This window comes from Amblyomma maculatum, chromosome 1 (genome assembly GCF_055883805.1).
Source record: "Amblyomma maculatum isolate TAMU_Amacu chromosome 1, ASM5588380v1, whole genome shotgun sequence".
NCBI lineage: Eukaryota > Metazoa > Arthropoda > Arachnida > Ixodida > Ixodidae > Amblyomma > Amblyomma maculatum.
In genome coordinates this window covers 238057278-238071442 of record NC_139344.1, presented here as the reverse complement: position 1 = coordinate 238071442, position 14165 = coordinate 238057278, and the positions used below count along the sequence as shown (strand labels likewise).

Sequence of the window (14165 nt, the reverse complement as noted above, 5' to 3'; positions counted from 1 at the left end):
CGGCGGCAACGTATGTGTAGACGGCATATGCCAGACCCCCCAGAAGCGAGAGCCGAGCTCAGCTCGGCATCGTACGTCGGTCAATGGAAAGGCTCTTAACAACAACAACAACAAAAAAAAAAAAAAAAAAATAATAATAATAATAAAAAAGCTCCTTTACAGGAGAGAACGAGCACAGGTTCCATCTGGAGATGTGCCTTAAGGCGTCGGGCGCTGCGTTCTTTTTCGTCGCTCGGCAGTTCAGCCGTAACTTTTATTTCCTCGGTGCGTCAAAGCGAGCGGTGACTTGCGACAGAGCGGTGCGCGAAAAAACGGGCATGGCTGAGCAAGCTCCGCAGCGCGTGCTGTTCTGTGGATTTAGGAAGATCAAGAACGTTGAGAGTTATTTTAAGATTAACTGTTTGGTGCGCGGACAAAAACTCTACGAAGCCAAGCATGTGTACGAAGTGCGCGAAGAACTTCAGAGTGCAGAGGGGCCTTCTGATATCTTTGGCAAATGTGCTGCCCAAATGAAAAGCGCCTTCTACGACGTCAGCTTGGAGGTGAGTTTTGTTCCCTTTCGGCGTCTCTTCACCACATATGTAATTCGGTTTTTGTTGTATGTAGCTGTCGGCAAACTCACGCGATATCACGGATGCCAGTTGCACCTGCAAGGCCGGGTGCCGGGGATGGTGCAAGCACGCAGCAGCACTGGCGGTGTTTATCAACAACCACAGGCACGACTCGGTGCACCGACTTGCCTTGTGCGTGGCGGAGACCATCGTCGCGTCCAACGTTGGACACAAAAAAATCTGTGAAAGAGCTTTTTGAAAGTAAGTGTAGCGGATATTGCATGCGATTCGATTCGTGGAGATCGTGACGCAGCCACATTCAAATAACGTTTCTGCCTTTTCTCCAGGTCGGCCCATGCCTGTCCCCATCCTTCAGCCGCTATGTCCAATGTCTATGAGTTCCAAAATTAGTGGAGTTAACTGTGCATTTGCGGATATACTTATTGAAGAAGGAAGGTGCAAAATCGAAAAAGAATGCAGTGCTGCACTATCTTCTATGATAAGCAGGATAGTGGACCAAGAAGATACGGTACTTCTGAGAAGTTGTTTATGTGGTGAGCGGCACCTGCACACCGTATTAGAAATCACTAGTATGTGCCCGTTGAAACTAAAAAGGCGAGACGTATTGTCTTCTGTCTCAAAAAAAGAGCAGGAGTTCTACAAGAAATTCGTAAACAAAAACTTTGAAGAAATCGTTGAGATCGCTCTTATGACCAGGGGTCAGGCGGCACAAACAAGGTTCGCCAATCTATTCATTTGAACTTTGAATCGTGTTTTTTTATGGCTGCGACCGCTAATATATGATTCATTACTAGGTGGCACAAAGAGAGACGCCTCCGAATTACAAGTTCAGCGGCACACAGGGTGAAGACAAGGCAGTCGAAGTTCGATGTCTTGGCCGAAAGTTTAGTGAAAGCGCGAGGCTTTTCAACAGCAGCCACATTGTATGGTAAGTGCTGGAATCAAAAAATGCAATAAATATATTTTACGATTAGGCCATTATACCATTACTATTATTATTATCACATACGCATATACTCCAGCCCTTTTTCGATATTTTGTTTTTCCTGCGTTGCCGCTAGCCTCTTCAGCTCCGCTGGCTGCAGGTGCTTCGGTATCCGATAATACAATGGCTGTCACATCTTTTCCCTTCATTTTTTGGTTGGTTTTGCAACAGATAACAGCTCACCACTATTATTACTTTCTTCGGGATTCATCTGGTGTAAATGCCGCAAATTCACGAAATCTTGCGCCTACTTATAACAAGGTGAATTTCCATACCTTCCAGGAAAAAAGACTGAGGACGAAGCAAGAGCGGAGCTTGCGATGGCTATCGGAGCTCCCATTCATGAGGTAACGCATGTATCTCCGTTGGTGTTATTTCGTGACTCATTCTTTTCGCAGGTGGGGCTAATTATACACCCACAGCAGCCATGGCTGAGCTGCAGTCCTGACGGCATTTTCTGGGCTCGGGGCACTCTGCAGCTTGTAGAAATCAAGTGTCCGTATTCATTGCGAGACAGCTATCTCATCGATCACGAAAAGCAAACGAGTTTTGTTCCATACATTGAGTATATCAATGGCTGCCTTGTTTTAAAAAAAAGCCACCCATACTACACACAAATTATGATCATGTTGTATGTATTGAATTTGGAACATGCATTTCTCTATGTTTACTCAAATGTACGCAGCATTACCGTGAGTGTCGACAGGGATGATGACTTCCTTTCTGAGTACGTCCCGAAACTTGAAGCATTTTATTTTGGCTACATGTTGAAAATTCTTACTGAGTGTTTATATTGAATTGAATTGCTTATATATTGGACTGAATAAAATATTTTTTACCCCAGGAAAATGATTTTGTCCTGTCATGAGCACGTGGTAGCGCTACAATAGACTGCATAAAAAGGACAGCACAGGTTTTTTTTTGTTTGTTTATTATGCTGTCAGGAATGGGCGAACAAAAATACACAAAATTTTGATGCCAGTCACATGAAAGCAAGTTATATTATTATTGATCTATAAAAATCGGCATGCGCTGAAAAACATTTCCTTCATGCACTTCACAAAAATTATACATCTTAAGACCTGGATCATCAGCAATAATTGAGAGTCTGCAAACAAGCGATACAAACGATCACGACGGGGAATAACAGGAACCTGGTAATGAATTCCATTCTTAAATTACTCGCAAAAAAGAAAAAAAGCGAACATTGAATTCATAATTTTTGTAACTGGTTGCTGTGCCCGAACTGTTGATCTGGTGATGTTACGTAGCGGTTAATTAGATTGATGTTAACCTGGTAATATAAAATTAAAAGTGAAAATTTCAGTCATTCAATTAGTTTCCACGCCTGCATTATTCAGTGGGAGAATACAGGCGCTGGCATTTATTAAATATGAATCTAGAAGCCAGCCACTAGTCTGTGATGTCATTAGAAGGTTTACTGGCAGATAGCAAGAACGAAAATACACATACAAACAAACGATGTATATGCTACCGTGCGCCTGTATTACTCACTCTAAAGTGCCCTTCTTAGCAGTATTTATTATTGGCGGCTGAAGATTAACTAGTATGCAGCACATGCGCATAATATCGCTCATGTGAGGGATGAGGTCATTTGTGACTCTCGCATTCAGAATGTTAAACATTTTTACACGCTGAATCGCCCTTTCGACGTGTACTCGGACTTGGGCAATATGATACGTCTCCTGGAGTTCTTCATATGTGAACTGTACATTTCCCTTGGAAAAAGGGGGCAGGATAATGATGCTTCTTTGAGCTTCAGCAAGAACCTTGATTCCAGGAAAGCCCTTATCGGCCAAAACAACGTCTCCGGGCTCGATTAAATCTAGAAAACCAGACTCTGTCGTTATGTGTGTATCCGACGTGCGGCCGCCATACGCTTCGGACACAAAGCTCACTACACCATTCGGTAAGATTGCAATCAAGAACTTTAAGGTGTAATTTCTCTTATAGTGCGAGAACAATGCCCGTCTTTGCTCCACGGTGGGGGGTTCTTCAGTTGTCAGCTCCGTGCAATCAATGATGTAGCGGCAGTTGGGGTAATGGATTAAAAAACAAGGTGGCATTGTCGCCTGAACTGTTGCAAAAGATGGCTTTGGAATCCATTGTTTCATTGCGTTTAGCAAATTGCTTAGGATAAAAAAGAATATGCGGCTTACTGCCGTTCGATGCAAGCCAAAAAGTACTGCTAGGCTTGCAAAAGATACACCTAGCTTGAGCTTCATTAGAAAAATTATGAGCTTCTGTGAAATGGGAACATCGACCCGCCTCACGACTATTGGGAATAAAATGGACAGGAGCAAACTAAAAACATTTCTGTTCACACCACAAAGTTGCCTGAAAGCATCTTCCCTCTCCATTAAAGAATCATATCCGAGAAAAACGCACGTCCTTTCCTCAGGCCCAGATGCAGTTGTTCCAGTAACAACAACTGCTTGGACCGCGCAGTTCAGGGTGCTGATATGCGACACTTGTGTTGATGCACAGCCTTGCGATGACACAGACAAAAATATGGTGCAGGGCCCACCAGTAGAGCTCATATCAGTTTGCGTCATCTGCGAATCACAACAAATGCACGCAACTGTAAGGATTTGAGGAACTGTTGCCAAATTCGGGACATTTGTACTAGTTTATCCGAGGATGTTGTATCATTGTGGAACGGGTGCTGTAATTAATTATATACATTTGAGAATAAAAACGACCGTGTATATGTGTTGCGCATTCAAATAACGCTTGCTGTATGGATCTCAAGGGTGCAAACCTGAAAACTTAAATTAAGCAGTTAGAAAACAGCTTACCGCGAACGTGATGCAGCCGTCATTCGCTGATCTCGGCTCCTCATCGGCAGCACACGACGATACATCTACTGAAGCATCCTGCAAGTTGCTCCCCGCAGCCACAGGTACACTGGAAAAGTCATCTTCAGAACTCAGGCTTTCGTCTGCAGCACCAGGCGGCGATACTCCAGGCGAAACGTTAGCCGTATTAACATGCCTCGATTTATCAACAGACGAGTCACGTCGCTGAGCCCTGAAAGATGAACAGTCCATTTTTTTTTTAACGAAACAATATGAATATTGTTTCTACGTCTAGCACTAAAATTGTCAGCGACACGTACCTTTCGTATCTCTTCAGTTTTGTGTCAGAGGAAACTCCATCACCTGGTCCATAACACACTGGAAATATAGTTGGTATATATCCAGGGTGTTTTGCTATGTTGTTCCTCTCGTTTCCTATGAAATGAGCGCTGCATATGCGCGTGTTACGTGCAGGCTGCCAGAGGCTTCCATCTGGACTGAAAGATAGCACGAGATATGAAAGCGAAGTTAAGCAGACGCTCCAGAAAGCGAAACCTAAAGTACGAAACACGAGTCTCCTTACCTTGCACGACGTACTGCTTTGGTCCAGCGTTGTCTTCTCTCAGTCTCGTAGGATTTCCAAGGAAAGCGAAAAAACTTGATTTTAGGTTGCTTCCCAGCCGTATTTTTGTAACTATTATGGCATCCGTAAACACAGCAGTAAATCGAGCTCCTAGTTTTAAAGGGCGTTTTCTCTTTGCGGGGAGCCATGAATGCGCAGAGAGTCGGAAAGCGTGCACTACTGCTAAGTGCTTCGCTCTCGACGTCGTGCTTCCACGTCAGGCTAGTCTTCCCAAAAGCGAGCGTGGATAACAGCTGTAAACTATCATTAGGAAGTCGATAAAGAAAAAAAAAAAAAAACTCCCGCAGGGCAGAAAGGTTCCGCACTCTCTAACACATGGCGTGTCCGAAGACCTGCCGAGCGCTGGTTCCAGTTAGCTTCCCCGGCTCCAGCCGGGCCCAGAAGTTAAAAAAAAAAAAAGAAAAAAGAAACTACACCGTCTTTTTTTTTTTTTTTCGCGTGCCGCGCACTCGATACAAACAAACGATTGGTCGTACATGCATGAAAGAAACCTAGCGTGCATTACTGGGTAAAAAAAAAAAGAAAGGAAAATGCGCAGCCGAAACGCAATGTGTTTATATGAGGTTGGAAATTACCACAAAAACAACAGTAAGTAGAGGCTCTTATTTCAGTCGGTGTTTACTTTTTTATTCTTACGGGGAACCAGGAAGAAATCGGAACACAGCGTAAGCGCTACCCACGGCAGCGGATCCAGACAGCCGCCTTTTACAGCGGCGCCTCCCAGACGGCGCCACATGTTCGGCCAAAGCTGCAGCGCACCAGGCCCATAGGCCGCTGTGCGAGTTCGGCCATCTCTTTTCTTGCATCGTTGCCGAATGTTGCGAGCAGCTGCCGCCGGAAATCCTGCCAGGTGGAAATGGTAGCCTCATGGTTTTCGAACCACATCTTGGCGGAATCTTCTAGTGCGAAATAAACATTCTGCAATTTCCGCTACTCGTCCCACGCATTAAACACAGCGACCTAGTCGTAGCTGGTCAGCCAGTCCTCAACGTCTTCGAACTTGTCGCCATGAAACGGCGTGGGCATACGTGGAGTATGGCAGATTAGCTGCTGGGCACTTACGGGAGGCTGAGTGGTCTGAATTGCCGCTGTATTCATCGTGGTTTGCGGTGGGGAAACGAGGACCACACTCGGGAGCTAAGCCTCTCAAGCGACGGCTCGCCTTGTGCACAGGTGTCGTGTCCACGGTGTGTAGATGGGCGTAGTGGGCAGCCAGATGCTCTTCGTACATGGGATCTACCCAGAAGCTCCACCAAAAATGTCACAGAAGCCAGTGAAACTGGTTCAGCAGGTTTACTTACGACTAAGTAAAAGCACCGGCAAGATAAGGCACGGAACCGACTGGCGGGCGAGCACCGAGAGCGAAGAAGACGAGCGCGTGCCAGTCTCCCGAGCTCGCCACATGGCGGCGCCAGTAAGGTAACATTGCGGCAATATTTAGCCCCGCAACACGTGGGTGCGCCTTCCGTAACATGAAGCCAACGGCGACACTGGCGGCCCTCTACAGCAAACACAAGTGTGCAGAATTACGACCGGACACTTTTCTTGCTCCCTTATGTCGAATGCAGTGCTTACGCGCTCGACCATGCAGTATTCTTGAAAAAAAAAAAAATGACTGATAGCGTGCCTGTTTCGATCCAGCGTGGCCTTCTGTTCCCAGATTAAAAGCTGCAGCTATTTCGACCGCCAAATAAACGTGTTCCTTCGTCTTCCCAGCGTCTTCCACCTCTGAAAAAGCGGTACGAACAGCGCTGTGTAGCGTATATTAAGCCCGCAACACGTGGGCAGGCCTGCCGTGACATGAGGCGAACGGCGACATAGGGCTGCAACTATTTTGAAATTGGAACAAACGGGGTACCAGTAGACATAGAAAGACACCTGCACATGCTCACTTGTTTCGATTTCAACGCGCAGCAGCTGGCGAAACAACTATGCGCTTTTATTGCTTCGGAACCTCTCCATCTCAAACGTCCCAGGCGTGGCGCGTCGACCATCTGAGGTTTCTGTAAAAAAAATCACGGTTGTGAGTATAGAGAATAGTCTTTGCAGAGAAGTTGCACGGCCGCTCGATGGAAGCGCGCACTAGGTGCGGCCTGCTACATCGCCCGAAACCCGCGGGAGGCGCCTACTTCCCGTCGCCACCGCCGCGGCGCCACCGTTCGGGGACAGCCGCGCGCGGAGAGCTGCGCCTGGCTGCGCTTTGAGCGAGGCGTCAGTGCGGTCGGAGCTTACTGTTTTAAGGATTTAAGAGCTCCGTTTCACACAATTTTGAAACATGAATTCCTATATACTGTCATGTCTAGTGTGAACATGTCAGCACTACCGCGTTTTCTTCGCAAGGATGTATATACTGGAGTGTACACCAAAAACTTATTGTGACGGTAGTTCAAAGCCGCTCGATAGTTCGCGCTTTACCGTGATGTGCATTCGGGTCAAATTGGTTGTCAGATGAAAATTTCACTCGTCTGTCAGCAATTGGAAGCTGTTCAGCGGCCAAGGTAGCGCAATGTATTATCCTTTACATCACAATGTGACTGGGCGACTGTACTCTACTGTGCAACTTACAGCTAGCATTCAACAATTTCTAGTCTCAAGATTGCGCAGTTTGAAACTTCCAGTTTGAAACTAGCTTACCCGCGATCAGAAAAATTGCTTAATGCTTCGCTAATATTCAGCACATTTCCGTGGAACATCAAGGTTGTAAACTGTTTTAATTTAGAAAAACAAATGCATTTAGTATTATAGTGAAGTTGTGAATTTTTCTAAGCGCAACTGGAGCCGAGGAAACCACAAACTGCTTCAGCAAGACTAGATACATTTATTGCACAGTTACACAAAAAGAGGAAGAAGACGTTCACAAACGGAGAACCTTCCTGGAGAGAGGTTTACGGCATAGCCTTAAAAGTCGCTCCACTGTTGCGTTGAGATTCCCGGCCGAGTTCGCTATCAGTGGGCGCAGCAACTTACTTAGGAATATCTTGCAAAGCTCCTCAGTGTGGGCACGGTTGTTTTTTTCGCAGATTAGCTGCGGGTGCTGTGTAAAGTGCGGAAGCAAAACTGAAATGAACAGTTCACACAGCTTGCTGCTTCGCCGGACCTCTTGAGATTTCATTATCCGGTTAATGAAGACGCACGTAAGCTGACAAAGCTTGATTGCTTCCATTTTGGGGTATACCATGCCTCCGTTGTCCATGTTTTACATTAGCCCGTAAACAGGGTCGGTTGGCTCTGGTTCCTGCAACAGGGTCTTGCACGACTCGCACGTCACCTGAAAACCATCAGAAAATATCACATAAACCAACAACTTGGTATAGTGGTAGACAAATTTGGAGCTTTCTCCCCTTACGGATCCTCATTAGCATACATGCACTTGCTACCCGCTTATTAAACACATCCCTTAATTACCGCCTCTATCCCTCTCATGCATATTCTTTAGCATACAGTCGGAGGCAACCACATTATGTGAAATATACCACCCGACACAGATATAAAGCCCCGCTTTAACCAAGTCATGCGAACGTCCCTGTGTAGTCTCGGTGTAGCGTGCCTGACTCATGATCCAAGGATCCCGGTTTCCATTCCCATCTCACCCTCTCATCTTAATGAAGCTGCAGAGTTCGCAGCTCCTGCCAACTTTATCATGTCATGTGGTCTCGTTGCACCACACATCCCGCCGAACAATCAGGGTCCGGCCACATCACCTGTAAAAAACCTCCTGCCACAGACATTCCCACGGCGTTTTGCCGACAAGGCGGTCACCATTGTTTCTGCGGAACGGGGCTTTTAACGCTATCGTATTGGCTCCTACTCAGACAATCTCAAGAGTATAAACAAATATTGTATACACAGGTTTCTTTGCTTCCAAGGCCGTTCAGACAAGAGGAAAATTTAAAACAATGTGTATGTTTATGTAAAAAAAAACAGTTCATACCTTTTCCTGACATGTTCTCGCAACATAACCAGCGAGAAACGCTACTGGTGCCACCTCAAAGTGTTCCTCTGCTTCAGAACACAGCGTTAAAGATCCGAGTTCACTGGTCAGCTCCCTGGTAGCAAATTCAATGGCAGTTGGCAGGGCATATGTTTCAGCATCTGGACTTGTTACCCTCAGCGCTGCTTTCATTTCAGAAGAAGTGGGTGCATTGCCACTTCTCGCTGCTTGAAGGATGCCAACCTGAAAAAAAAGAGAGGAATGTGACCTTGCATATTGTACCAGCGAAAGACACGGGGACAGAAGAACTGGCCCAAGTGATCACCATGTTAACGTGACCTTGATGAGCACACTTTGGAATATTTTTAAGCAGTACCTTTAGCAGTTTCTCCGCTGTCAAAAGTGCAGTCCTGGCATCCACCCGGTCGTTGCCGCCGTTGAACTGCCGAAGACAGCTAAATAGCGATTCCACAGGGTCACTGTTTAGCCCGCGTGTTAAGACATAGTGGAAGCTGCAATTATGAAATTCATTTGAGTAACCTGTTGCAAACAACGTAAAACTGAGTCGAGAAAAAAAGAACCTACTTTAGGTGGTCAAGGAGATATTCAATCAGTGCCACTGTTGACCGTGTTGTCAGGAGTGTGGCTTCGTAGGTCTCTTTTGTGATTCGCCTCGACCGCCCAGCATTCATTTGGAGGTCTTCCAAGCAACAGATGAAATCTAGCTCCAGCCAGGAGAGTCGTTCATCATCTGTTAAAAAGAATGCTTTCTCATGCATCCCGCTTGCCTTCACTGCACCGATATCATGTAGGGCATACCATTTCGCAACCATGCGCATGAAATATATTGTAGCCGAGCTGTCTTTGAAGTGGCATGCTTCAGGATGACATTCCGGGTTCTCTTGAAGAAATTGTAGCATTGCTATTACTGCCGGAGAAAAGATTTGAGTGGCCATGCAAACTTTCATTTTCTCCAGGTTGTTTGGTTCAACGTGTGCACGAGTAAGGAACCTGACTGGCTTAACCAGTAGTTCTGACTGAATTTCAAAGAGCTCTCTGTCATTCTCTGTGAAATGTAAGGAACATACCAGAGACCTGTAGCTAGGCGCCCACTTGCTACTTTTTCCCCCTTGTCTTTGGCGGGAGATATTCTTGAGCCACGCTTCCCTGCGCTGGAGGTCGCATGGGAACTCATGATACCTCATGGTAGGGTCTTTTCTCGCGTTTGTGTCGCAGAGCGGCACACAGCAGTTTCGCGGCATTGCGCCGCACGCGTGAGACGGACCACCGCACGTGCGCACAGCAAAAAGCACGAAGCGAGCCCAGCACACAACGCAAACGCGTCCCGTCTAGACGTAAACGAGCTCACACACGCGCACACAATAAAACTTGAGCTGATTACGCCGATCTGAGGCGAACGCGTCCAGAGACCAACAAAATCGCGCGCCCCGAGCCCGCATCCCGACGGTGACGTGTCCCTGAACAGTGGCGCCCTCAGCAGAAACAGCGGGCGCAACTGTAAACTCCCCAAGGACACGCTCGCCCATTGACGGCGGCGCGATGCAGCAGGCCGCACCTGCGCTTCCATCGAGCGGCCGTGGAAGTTGGAAGCAATACAAAACAGGGCTTGTCGTTTCATCTCGCGTAATTATAATTTCCATTTCAGCGTAACCCAGCTCAAGCTTGAACTTTCACTTCATCCGTTAAATGTCCGTCGTGATATCGCCCTTCTATCTCTTTCATAAATACGCCCATGGCACTCGGTCATCCCTAAGTCATCTACAACGTCCCTCCTACCTATCGCATAGATTGCATAACGATTACAGCTATGCTCGCATTTACGGCAGTTCTAACGCTTCTAACTTCTCATCACTCCCGCGCGCTATCCGCCTGTGGAATGATCTTCCGAAATAGCATTGCATCTCTCCACAATCACGAAGCGTTTCGCGAAGATCTACTAAAGCACTTCATTGATAACGCTTAGCATATTATCTACGTTCCCGTCATTTATGTAACTATTCCTTGAAGGGGCTTTTTTGATGCGCAGTAGTTCTGTGGCATAGTTCAGTCTACCTTTTTTTTTTTTTTGCATCTTCTCGCTTGCCTTATATGATTTGTGCTTAGTAGTTCTTATAACTCCCTCTGCGTTGCGATATATTGTTTATAGATTTGTATAATTACCACTGTTTTCCTATACTTGCGATTGTGATTTTGTTTTTTACCCACTTTGCGGATATCTTTGTATTTGTCCCCCCTTACACAATGCCTCTCTGGAGGCCTGTAAGGTATATGTAAATGAAAAATTGGAGGCTTATCAAGGTTAAGCCCAGTGGATGCGAAGCATGTTAAGCAGCAGCCTCAGTGTGGATGGGGTTTAAGTAACGGAGACGTGGTTTTAGGTTAATCGTCGTAGGCATCTTGACCGCATACACGCCCGGCGCAAAGACGCTGACGCGGTTGCGGGCACAGAGACTGACGCCACGGCGGGCGCGCGCCGCTTCATCCCTGGCGTGACGTCACATATCACGTGATGCAGCGATGGTGGCGCCGCCGCCGCGTCGCGCGTGACGGCGCGATATCTAGCGATATGAGAGAAGCGTTTAGGGGTAGCTCGGCTGGAAACGCTGATTGGTGGACACGCCGCGGCCTGGCGTGACGTTTTTTGCGTCGGGCTCGATGCTTAACCGGACGTGACGTAGTCAAAAACTGGGTTTGCTTGTTTTTTTTCGTCCCTAGACGCTCTAGGGAATCGCTAGGTGCTGCCCGCTCTGGCAACGCGCGCGATTGCGGCATTCGGTTCGTGGATCTCGCTGCAGCATGGCACTGACGCGGCCTGCGCGTTTACGTGAATGCGCTTTCGGCACTCCGATCCGTGCTTTACGTTGGGCGGAATGACGTTGATAATGGCGACGACCTGCGGGAGATCGCAAGCACCGTCAAGGTAAGTATAAATTGCGCAAAATTGTCTCGCATTTTGCTTATTTATCGCTTGTCTCTCCCCACGTGCTTCCAGGACCTCGTGCAGCAGCAGCTCGTGGCATGGACGCTTCTCGTGTTCAAAAAAAAAAAAAAAATCGGCCACGGCTATGGAGACCTCCACGAAAACATCCGCCGTCGGCAACTAACCGCTGCCTGACTGCTATGCTGAGGCGCACGTCTGCCGTGCGCATTCTCAACCCTGATTGAGGTGCAAGAACGCAGATTTCTTTGTCGAAAGTTTTGTAATATGTTGCGCATTCATCAAATCGCTATGTTCATAATGCAACTTTTTTTTGCTCTTTTACAGCACCGTTTCCTGTATGCTGCGAAGAGGCCGAGGATTTTCTTTGTACGCAGCAGCCCATGTCAGGGATCGCGGCATTTATCAGCTCTCCAAGATCATCGCCGCAACCCTCGTAAATGTCTACAGTGGAAGCATCGCTACAGCATCCAGGGCAGCATATAACCAGGCACTGTGTACGACGTAGTGCACCACTGTTGACGGTGCACGGCAAAGGGCCACGAACGAGTGCAGGGCGTTGTGTTCGCCACGCCGTCACGTCGCGCTGCGCATCCAAACGGCCCTTTTCAGGGCCGCCCCAATGTTTCCTGGCAGACCGCAGACCTGCACATCCCGTACTCCTCTTCCCTCTATATGTTGCACGAGGCTTCGTATCAATCGCCGCGGCCACCAAAATAACTTGCGCGCTAGGCCTCTTTACCAGGCTATACGTAAATACACGCATGCATAATCGTGTCAAATTTGATTTAATAAAGTGCTACAGTGCTTATTACCTGCTTCCCTCACGCATTCTTCCGAGTCTTCGTGCAGCTGCTGCAGAACACGTGGCAAGCGTCACTCTGCTGCCGCGACGAACGCTAACTAAGCCCATACAACAGCGTTAACAGCTAGTGCTCCAGTGCTGCAATGACGACAAACTATAGGCATCGCGATAGGCTACAATATACACCGCGGCTTTGTGCCGCTGTGTATTTTTTTTTTATAAATGCATCACATTTCGAAGGTTGTAGTCGCCATCCAAGGATCACTTAACTCGAGAGCACGGGAAAAGGCAGAAGTGTACGCACCTGGATTCGATGCTGTGTACACGCGTGTTTTTTTTTTTTTTTCGAAAGCATTCTACGCGCTAGGCGTCCTAGACAAGGTTCAAGTGCAGTGCCTTTGTATAGTAACCATGTGTGGGGCGAGCGGTTGCCATGTTTTCAGTTCACTTTTGTTGGCTGTTTCTTAAATAAAAATTGTCATTGGTCTCTGTGTCTGTCACTGTGTCTAAAGAGCTGCTCTAGCCGAACCACGTACGTAGCGATGGATTGCACCGCGGCAGTATGGCTTTGTTCCAAGTTTAACAAAACAGTTGAGGCCAAATCAAAATCGGAAATGACCATTTCCAACTTGGATATCGGCCCCCAGTCAACAATTTGGAGTCCAATTCAATGGCAACACTTCAGCTCTGTGCCAACATTTTGTACAATTAAGGGAGTCGAAATTATGGAAATGGCATGCATTTGTGAACACCAAACATGCTTCACATCCAATTAACATGTCATGCAATGCTAATATAAAAGCTCAATATTTTATCGGAGAACTCTATGAAATCTGCTAGAGCATGGAGCACACGTTCGTAGAGATATTTTTTTTAATTACCAGCACTCGCAAAGGTATTGGAAATAATTGAATCAAGTCCCATTCAAGGAATCAGATGAACAGTAACAAAAACAAATCATCCTTTATATATTTTGTTTAGTACCTCAATGAAGAGTATTAGGCAGACTTTTGCTGAATTTGTACATAAATGACTTAATTCATATTGACAACAGTGTTCAGCTAATCATGTATGCTGATAATAGTGTGTTTATTACTGGCTTTGATCTCAATGAGACTGTTTTACATTGAAATTATTTACTTGAAAAATCGTTTGCCTGGTCCAATTTCATGAAGAAAATAAACACAGAAAAACTATTTTGTTCTGAGTCTGAAATAAGAAAATGATGTAAGAGATGGCTACCGATCTATAACAAAAATATTGACCTTGTAGAAACTCAAATAAGTCTTAGTGTGAATTTTTTTCATTTGAGATAGGAAATTCATATAAACAACACTGCAAATAAAAAAAAAAAGATTTCTTCAATGAGTGAGCGTTACCTTGATGTGGTACTGTCCTTGCCTTTAATTATGCAAGTCCCCACAGATAAGGTATTGCAGTTTTATGTGGGC

The 14165-nt window shown here is 46.4% G+C and overlaps 2 protein-coding genes and 1 pseudogene across 2 annotated transcripts; 1 reads left to right on the top strand and 2 right to left on the bottom strand.

Moving 5' to 3' along the window:
- Nucleotides 1–317: 317 nt before the first annotated feature.
- On the top strand, nt 318–2387 carry LOC146205991 (uncharacterized; annotated as a pseudogene).
- A 404-nt stretch (nt 2388–2791) lies between these two features.
- Nucleotides 2792–4133, bottom strand: LOC146205990 (uncharacterized). The gene has a single exon (XM_084586985.1). It carries the CDS (start codon nt 4131–4133, stop codon nt 3069–3071), a length of 1065 nt encoding a protein of 354 aa, XP_084443111.1. The 3' UTR covers nt 2792–3068.
- A 4082-nt stretch (nt 4134–8215) lies between these two features.
- LOC146205989 (uncharacterized) lies at nt 8216–9729 on the bottom strand. Its single transcript, XM_084608306.1, has 4 exons — nt 9536–9729; nt 9327–9462; nt 8951–9193; nt 8216–8287 (listed from the first exon to the last, which is right to left on the bottom strand). Exons 1-4 carry the CDS (start codon nt 9727–9729, stop codon nt 8216–8218), a joined length of 645 nt encoding a protein of 214 aa, XP_084464432.1.
- Nucleotides 9730–14165: the final 4436 nt, after the last annotated feature.

Coding starts and splice junctions, on each gene's coding strand:
- LOC146205990 (XM_084586985.1), bottom strand. CDS start 4,133: ATGACGCAAACTGATATGAGCTCTACTGGTGGGCCCTGCACCATATTT.
- LOC146205989 (XM_084608306.1), bottom strand. CDS start 9,729: ATGCATGAGAAAGCATTCTTTTTAACAGATGATGAACGACTCTCCTGG. Junction 9,463..9,535: donor TATCTCCTTGACCACCTAAA/GTAGGTTCTTTT, acceptor TCATAATTGCAG/CTTCCACTATGTCTTAACAC. Junction 9,194..9,326: donor CAGCGGAGAAACTGCTAAAG/GTACTGCTTAAA, acceptor CTTTTTTTTCAG/GTTGGCATCCTTCAAGCAGC.